Raw genomic sequence first — 9,260 nt, 5'->3', positions numbered from 1 at the left:
ATTTTAACCTTCATATGTGATCCACATATCTGTCAAGCTAACTAATTATGTTTAATGCATGAGTTGGCATAATTTGTGCTCGTGACGGAGCGTTCTCGGAGCGAGTGAAAACCTCAACGCTCCGACTTTCAAAAAATCCGCTCCTAGCTCCGCTCACATACTCTGGTGTATATATATAAATACCTGCTTCAATCCCCTTCCCTCTCCCTCTTTCCCTAATAATTTCTTCCAAAAGCCCTTATTTAGAAAGACTAAATAGCTAGAACCTCTAATAATGTTTTTAATGTTATTCATGAAAGTATTGCCAAATTGTTTCAATGTAATAGTGTATAAAATAATCTAATACTAAAAATCATCATTTCTCTCTCCAGGCTCTGATCCACCTGCTGACCAGACGGTGGTGATTCAGAAGTTCAGATATCTGTCACAAAAACTCTTCGTCTCGGTGTCTGTTTTCGCTGGCTTGGGCATTTTAATGGGGATCGTTTGCCTCACCTTTAACATCTACAACAGCAACGTCAGGTATGTTTAGTTTGTGGATGAAAGTATACGCTCCTGCCTGCAGGCATGTGTTCATTTATATTGCGTACTCGTGTGTGAGTTCAGTGCAGAGGACAGAGTGATACATGCATACAATTAGCTGGTGTTTCCAAGGGTCTCATTCACATATTTATGCATTCTGTGTGTGTAGAAACACGCGGGTTTCAAACAGGCTAATGCATTACGAATAGCGATAGCATTTTACACATATTCAAACTCCACCGACACATTCAGACTAATGTTTGGTGTTTCAGTCTTTTTATCTTAGTGACACTTAGACTTTCAACAAGATTTTCTCAGCAGACAGCTTAAGCTAATACCCTGAACACTTACTAATCTCATCATGCATGTGAGTAAATGTGTGAGCACGTCTATGAATCTTTGTGTGATAAAAAGACAGAGGAGTGTAAGTCCTATTCCACTGTGAGAGATTAACTAAATGAGCTGAATCAGAGTTCACTATGCTAACAAAAATGACCAAAAAGTACCATGGAACACCATATTATATAAAATATGCATGTGGTAATCATTCTAAGCTATATATATCACAGTATATGGCAGGCACTACATTAGCATCTGTTCAATGTATGAACCTGTTTTTTGAAAATACACGTCTTTTTGCAAATTCAGCAGTATGTATGTCTATATGTAAAGGTACATTCAAAACTCCCAGCCGTACCTGAATAACATGACGGCAGTGGGCTGTATGATGGCTCTGGCTGCAGTTTTTCCTCTGGGAATTGACGGACTGCATGTACGCAACTCTCAGTTTCCTGTGGTCTGTCAGGTAAGTGCTCAGGCATTCTGGGTAACACCGTTTTGTCATTTATATTGATGTTATTTATAGTACTAGTAATTGAGTTTATAAAACCTCCCTGAACACTCTTCTTCAGAAGGGCTTTAAGCAGACATATCAGGGAGTTTTTTTTTTTCCTTCATTTTATTTTATTTTTCCCTGAGGCGCACTGATAATGTTAGTCAAGGTTTCTTGCATCAAAAAATATGAATTATTGAGTTTTTCATGACCATTTTTCACCCTCTCTCAGACCCTTAACTATTAAACAGACTTGTTTCGCTGCCTTGCTTTCAGACATCTATATATATGCCCTCTTCGCTTACACTTACTCATAGGTCACAGGCTTGCCGTCAGGTTCAATTTAGTTTGCACCATCCCTTTTTTCTGTAACAGCATCTTAGCCAAGCCTGAAGAATAGAACAAGCTGTTTTTGCAGTTTAATTTTAATAAATGCACTTTTATTAAAGTTTTAGTTTTATTCAACTTTTCTCCTATTTTTACATTTAATTCACCTTTGGCGACACTTAAACTTAATCTTTAAAATAACTAAAACGAATTTAATAACACTGAATTTTTCATGTTGTACATTATAATGTTGTGACGTGGCAAAAACGGAATACAATAAAATTCGAATTTTAGAATTTTTAGGATTTTAATATTGGGCATTTATTGTTTATCTCCCATAACATTAGAATAATTATAAGCTGATCAATACTGGCAATAATTTTTATATTGGTGCATCCTTATTATATTTCCATACTTGCACTTTGAAGTCTTTTAAAGTTAAACACTGAAATATTGGCTTTTTTAAAATTGTTTTTCTAGTTCCGCTTGTGGCTGCTTGGACTTGGCTTCAGTTTGGCTTATGGAAGTATGTTCACAAAGATCTGGTGGGTTCACACGGTGTTCACAAAGAAGTATGAGAAGAAAGACAAGAGAAAGGTGAGTAGAGAACCAGGGTTATTATTGCTAACACAACTAAAATCTTAGTTGATTTCCATAACTAAAATTAACATGAACACGGAAAGAAAATAATTAAAAATATTACTAAAAACATATAATAGTGTCTAAGTGGTACTAAAATAAGACTGCGTGAGGTTAATTTGAGGTGTTTCAAGACAAACTATCTGTCCTTTTAAACCCTCATAGGGATTTACTCTTGACTTGTCGAGTCAAGGGCTTTCAGTACGCCGCTGGAATGATCAATATATCATAGTGGAATTATTGTTCTTTATAAAGTATGTATCTCGTTCCTCTCTCTGTTATCATCTTTAGATCTCCATCTCACTTCCACTGCCTCTCTGGCTTAGCCACCGTCTCTCTGTCTGATCTCATAGAGATGGGTCCCCCGTTGTCCTTGAGCATCCTTAAACAGCACATTTATCATACAGCACAGCTCGATGAGCCCTCCGTACAGCCCCATGTGCCAGCAGTCACTCCATCACCACAAACACACTGCAAAAGATCATTTACAGTCGTTATGTTTGATTTTTTTTGTAACACTTTACAATAAGGTCCCATTTGTTAATGTATTAGTTAACACCAGTTAACAATGAGCAAGATATTTTTGCAGCATTCATTAATCATGGGTTAGTAAATACATATACAATTGTTTATTGTTCATTTTAGCCCACAGTGCATTAAATTGATCAATAAATGTTGAAATGAACAATAACTAAGGGTTAATAAAAGCTATGCAAATATTTATCATTGTTAGTTCTTGTTAACTAATGTAGAGTATCTTGAACAAAGGTTATTTTTCTTAAATTTTTTATGATTCTGTATGAATCCATTACTAAATTGTGATGGATTTATGCTTAAAAAATGAAAAAAGTGTTATCTTAATTTGTTTTCTCAATTAAATGTATCTTATTTTAAGGATGTTTCAATATTTTACAGAAAGACTAAACAAAAATATTAAGAAAGTGATGTTTTGAAGTGCAGACCTCACATCACCAATCACACAAATGCACAGCAGCCATAATAACTAAAATAAGGAAAAGATAGAGATAAAGACGGAGGAGAAAGGTATTTTCAGGATAAGTACATAATGCCTATTATTGAGCATTCATGAACATCCATCTAGTGGTGGAGAGGAGCTTGTCATGAGCCCCTGTGGAGAGCGCTCTCTCTCTCTCTCTTTCTCTTTCTCTCTCTTTCTCTTTCTCTCTCTCTTTCTATCTTCCTCTACACAAAGAAAGGATTCAGAGATTGAGAAATGATCTGTGATGTGCAGTGGGGCATCAGATTGACAGCTTAGTCATTTTCAAACGTGCTTCTTTGAATGGGGCGTCACTTTTGAGAATTTATGTTAAAAAGAAAAGTTAAAAAACAAACACCAACTGGGCATCAGTAAGTTTGTTTGAAGTGGATTCTTCAAAGTCATTGTCAGGGATACAAAAGGGAAATTTTGAAATAAAGAATAGTTTTGGAATTTATTATAGACCATAAGACAGAAAGAAATATTTGGGACAAACATTCTATTTTAAGTACAGAGGAACTCGTGATGGGGATTTTATGGTGTGAATTGTCATGAAAATCTCCCCTCAACACATTCAAAACAAGTTAAATACCTCAGATAATGTCTCATGAAATGCCAAAAAACAGAACAGAAAATAATTTAGACTTCTCTCAGTTTGTAAAAACATACTTAAGATGGAAGCCTATGGGGAAACTGTCTGTTGTGAAAGTATAGCCATGAGACTAACCAGTCTTTTTTTTTTTTCTTTTAAGAAATTAATACTTTTATTTAGCATTAATACATTAAATTTATAAAAAATGACAGTAAAAACATTTAGTCTACATTGTTACAAAATATTTTTATGTCAAACAAATGGTGGTATTTTGAGCTTTCTAGCAAAGAATCAAAGAATCTTCTCTCTCAGAAATAAAGGTACAAAAGTTGTCATGGGGCGGTACCTTTTCAAAAGGTACACCTTATTGGTACTTTAAATGTACATATTAGTACCTAAAGTGTATATATTAGTACCTAAAAGGTACAAAAGTGTAAAAGGTACTGCCAAAGTGACAAGATTTTGCACCTTTTTTCTGAGAGTGTTGGGGGAAAAAAGTATGATGGTTTCCACAAAAACATTAAGCAGCACAACCATTTTCAACCATTTTGATAATAAGAAATGTTTTTGACAGCAAATCAGCCCTCAAACCTTTGAGTATAGTATACGTGTTAACAGACTAATGTAAATTATTACTAATCTTGTCTGTGCAAAATTATACTGAATATTTCGATTTCTGTTATTACTATGTTGCTAAAAATCCCCAAGCAGTAAAGCCTGTAACATTCATATAATATAAACACCAGAGAGGGTCTGTTTACCTAGAGAAAAACACGTCCACAAATTACAGCAATGCAAAACCAGAAGCTCACCCACCTAGAAAAGTAGTTCCACCACTTAAAGGATGATTGAAGCCCCTTTAGAGCTTAATCTAAGCACTTGAACAAAAATGCAAGCTTCACATTTTTGCTTGTAAACCCCCTAAATGTCAATTTCTAGTACGTTCCTGTTCATTTTTTCAAACAGAGACATGAGTCAAAGTTTTCTGGTAATCAATAGCAAGCCATATATAGAGCTTAACTTGTTTTGAACCCAGAAAATTCCTTGAGTCAATTGTCTGGCTATGCGTGAGTTCTTTCATCCTCACCGTTGTGAAGGTGTGTTTGAGGTTTATGAGCTCTCAAAAGTGACGATAAACAATACGAGTCACAGAGAACATAAATACGCTATTTAAATAAATGCTTTTTATGTTTAATTGCTAACAAACGCTATCCCCGCTACAAAAAAAGAACGAGTATTGATTTTGTTGCAGTGTTATGGTCTCAGCCGAAATCCATTAAAGACACTTTCTTTACTTAAACCATAAAGTGCGGCCACCGTGTGGCGGATTGAATTGGCATCCTGATAATGGGCCATTGTTTCCCCTTCAAGCTCTCTGCACTTATGCTCTATATGATGTCATGAATCACGGCGCAAGCTGTGTCTTTCACTGTCCTGGATGGAAAGTTGATTCACTGGTCTTTTTATATCCCAGCAGCACCTGGAGCCCTGGAAGCTCTATGCCACTGTGGGAGTCCTGCTGGTTATCGACATCCTGTCCCTTATGATTTGGCAGATCGTGGATCCCCTGCACATCACAGTGGAGGTATGGCAGCGCTCAGTTTTTGTGTTTTTTTGAACAAGGTACAGTTGGATTTATTATGTTTGGCCTCAAGGTGCATATAAGAAAATGTTGAATGAGCTGCTGTTCTGTTTCTCTTTCTGTCTGAGCAGAAGTTCACTAAAGAAGCACCTAAAGGGGATGTGGATGAGCTGATCGAGCCTCTGCTGCAGCACTGCAGTTCAGAGAAGATGAACACATGGCTTGGTAAGAACCTCTCTGGGTTTGACACTGTATTTGTTCACATTGCATCCAGTTCTGATTTGTTTTTTTGTCAAATGTAAATGCTTACACTCTTAAAAATAAAGGTTCCATATTGGCTTGATGTAGGGCTGAACGATTAATCGAAAAGAAATCGAAACCGAAATTCAGAACCTCTAACCAACTTATTTTTCCCATGTCGGTTATTTCGTTTTTTTACTCTATTAATACTTTCCCCTTAAAAACATACTACCGTGTGTGTACTCAGCGCTATACGGATGTGACCGTTGCACTCGCGTGTTTTGCAGCATCTCGCACGTGAGTGTATGTATACATATCTATGCGCTCATCAAAGTCCATTCTAGAACAGTGGACCAATCAGAAGACCCTGGAGGCGGGGCAAGCGTTGCAAGCTTTTGGTTACAATAGCAGGTTGGCATGATAACTTTTGTATTTGACGGCACCTTGGCGGAGTAGGCATTCTGCGGTGCGCTTTATTTTTTCAAACCATTCATGAGACTTTTAGTGTACTGTTTTTCAGTTCAAAAACCTGCTTTTTATTTACTAACCACTTGTAATCCAGTCTAACCCGGCACTATCTGTGCTGATTTAGGGCTGTGGCAGGCATATTTAAATTAAGTTGGTTTTGTAGAAAACAGGCGGTAAACAGAATTTTCTTTGAAAGAGATGTTTGTGTACATTTTCTAGCGATCATGCTGGGAGTGATTCATCAAACGATGATTAAATGATATGTTATAAGCGGTGTATATCCAGATGTGCAGTGTAGTCAAGCACCCTTAAGACATTTTAAAGAGCCGACTGAGCTGTCTGGAACACACTGGAGAAGCAATGCTGCATATTTCCAGTAATGTACGACAGATTCCCTTGTGAAAAAGAAGTGAGCTTAATTATTTGCAGTGTGCACTTGTAGTGTACTTTAAATACTTTGAGGCATTTTTAAGTAAATTTTTTTAATATATTTATATTTATAAATATATAAGTATATTTTAAGTTTTAAAAAAGCTGTACTTGCAGAAAATATAACAATGAAATAAAAACCCACTTAAGTGTACTTAGAGTACACTTTAATGAGAGTTTCTTAACATACTCTGCTTTTAAAAACCTAACATTTTAAATGTACTGAATTGCAAATTCATTACAAATGTATAAGTACAATTATATGAAAATGACACAGAAGTAGAGATGATATTTATAAGTATTAGTTTGCCATAAATGCTTGTCAGTACATTCAGCAGTACACTTTAACCACATTTCAAAGGCAATAGCAGTAATTTTGAAATAACATATAAAGATGACATACAAAGTCCTACTTAAGTGATTTTAAAATAAATGTTTTTATATAAATTTAATATAGACTTTAGTATAAATGTAAACCATAGTACATTTTCATTTAATTGCATGTAATTAACATGCAATTACAGATGTAGCCTTTAAGAATGCGTCTTTTTTCACACGGCAGCCTGCAATTCGCCACGCGTGATCACGGAGCTCCCTGCAGGAGCTTTTTCAGATTTCTTTAAAACATTGTTGTGCCTTGCAATGCTGCATATTTCCAGTAATGTACGACAGATTCCCTTGTGAAAAAGAAGTGAGCTTAATTATTTGCAGTGTGCACTTGTAGTGTACTTTAAATACTTTGAGGCATTTTTAAGTAAATTTTTTTAATATATTTATATTTATAAATATATAAGTATATTTTAAGTTTTAAAAAAGCTGTACTTGCAGAAAATATAACAATGAAATAAAAACCCACTTAAGTGTACTTAGAGTACACTTTAATGAGAGTTTCTTAACATACTCTGCTTTTAAAAACCTAACATTTTAAATGTACTGAATTGCAAATTCATTACAAATGTATAAGTACAATTATATGAAAATGACACAGAAGTAGAGATGATATTTATAAGTATTAGTTTGCCATAAATGCTTGTCAGTACATTCAGCAGTACACTTTAACCACATTTCAAAGGCAATAGCAGTAATTTTGAAATAACATATAAAGATGACATACAAAGTCCTACTTAAGTGATTTTAAAATAAATGTTTTTATATAAATTTAATATAGACTTTAGTATAAATGTAAACCATAGTACATTTTCATTTAATTGCATGTAATTAACATGCAATTACAGATGTAGCCTTTAAGAATGCGTCTTTTTTCACACGGCAGCCTGCAATTCGCCACGCGTGATCACGGAGCTCCCTGCAGGAGCTTTTTCAGATTTCTTTAAAACATTGTTGTGCCTTACACAATATCCACCAGGTGGCGCAAGGAACAACATTCTGTAGTTAAACACCACAGCCAGCTCTGGGGTGCATTTCCCAAAAGCATCGTTAGCCAACTATGGTCGCAAGTTCCGTCGTTACCAACATAGTTCAATGATTCTGTGTTTCCCGAAACCATAGTTCAAAGGAACATTCGCAAACAGTGACGTAAACTACAGCTCTCGACCTGTTGTTAGAAGCATAGTTTCTTGTTAGTAAGACATGTGGGCTTATATAAATTATGCTGTTGGGCACAATAAGCAAGCTAACATGCAGTACAATCTATATCTTCCGTTCTATGTAAATATAAATGCATTTTAATCTATGTATTTTTGCGCGTCCTCAATAAGCGCCATTTTAGAAGAGTGCGCATGTGCATAAATAAATACCTAAGGGAACCCCAGAGTTTTTCATCTATTATTTTGCTCGCATATCTCCAACAAAATATTTGTAGACCTACTGTACCATAATGTCTGCCTGCAGTTCAAAAGTTCTCAGAAATAATCACATTTGTTTTGCTTAACCTATTTATGTACAATTATTCTAAAAATAATTTTAATGTTATAAAAAAAAGTTATCAGCCTGAGTAAATTGTACCATTATAGAATTGTGACTGCACAAGTAGTGTAGTAATTTAGGAGGTGAAAATACTGTAAAATTACATATATACAAATGGCAAGAAATTTGAAAGCATAACAACTGAACGTCTATGAAACTTCAGTCAATAATATTTTTTTTTAAACAATGGCACTTAAATTTGAAGTAAAATAGGCTATTATTGCAACCATATAGCCTATGAATGAATGAAAATGCATATTTTTCAATTAAAGAAAACTTAGAGAGTAGGGATGCACCAGTATCGGTATTGGGCCCGATACTGCGCTCCTGTACTCGTACTCGTACTCGTAAAAATGCCCGATACCAAAAGCCGATACCACACAGCTTGTGATGCTCTTGGGCACAATAAGCAAGCTAACATGCAGTACAATCTATATCTTCCATTCTATGTAAATATAAATGCATTTTAATCTATGTATTTTTGCGCGTCCTCAATAAGCGCCATTTTAGAAGAGTGCGCATGTGCATAAATAAATACCTAAGGGAACCCCAGAGTTTTTCATCTATTATTTTGCTCGCATATCTCCAACAAAATATTTGTAGACCTACTGTACCATAATGTCTGCCTGCAGTTCAAAAGTTCTCAGAAATAATCACATTTGTTTTGCTTATCCTATTTATGTACAATTATTCTAAAAATAATTTT

General features: G+C 35.1%; 1 protein-coding gene across 1 annotated transcript in view; it reads left to right on the top strand.

The window, feature by feature from the left end:
- Positions 1 to 9,260, top strand: part of LOC107754790 (gamma-aminobutyric acid type B receptor subunit 1-like) — a 55,154-nt gene that overhangs the window by 37,017 nt on the left and 8,877 nt on the right. Inside the window, exons 8-12 of the mRNA XM_016571377.1 lie at positions 372 to 522; positions 1,195 to 1,327; positions 2,162 to 2,278; positions 5,387 to 5,494; positions 5,623 to 5,716. Coding sequence (XP_016426863.1) covers positions 372 to 522; positions 1,195 to 1,327; positions 2,162 to 2,278; positions 5,387 to 5,494; positions 5,623 to 5,716 — 603 coding nt within the window. The remainder of the gene's footprint in view (positions 1 to 371; positions 523 to 1,194; positions 1,328 to 2,161; positions 2,279 to 5,386; positions 5,495 to 5,622; positions 5,717 to 9,260) is intronic.

This window comes from Sinocyclocheilus rhinocerous, unplaced genomic scaffold (assembly GCF_001515625.1).
Source record: "Sinocyclocheilus rhinocerous isolate Xijiao unplaced genomic scaffold, SAMN03320098_v1.1 scaffold21, whole genome shotgun sequence".
In the NCBI taxonomy this organism is placed as follows: Eukaryota; Metazoa; Chordata; class Actinopteri; order Cypriniformes; family Cyprinidae; genus Sinocyclocheilus; species Sinocyclocheilus rhinocerous.
The sequence above is the reverse complement of the archived record's forward strand: the minus strand, read 5'-3'. Positions and strand labels throughout refer to the sequence as shown.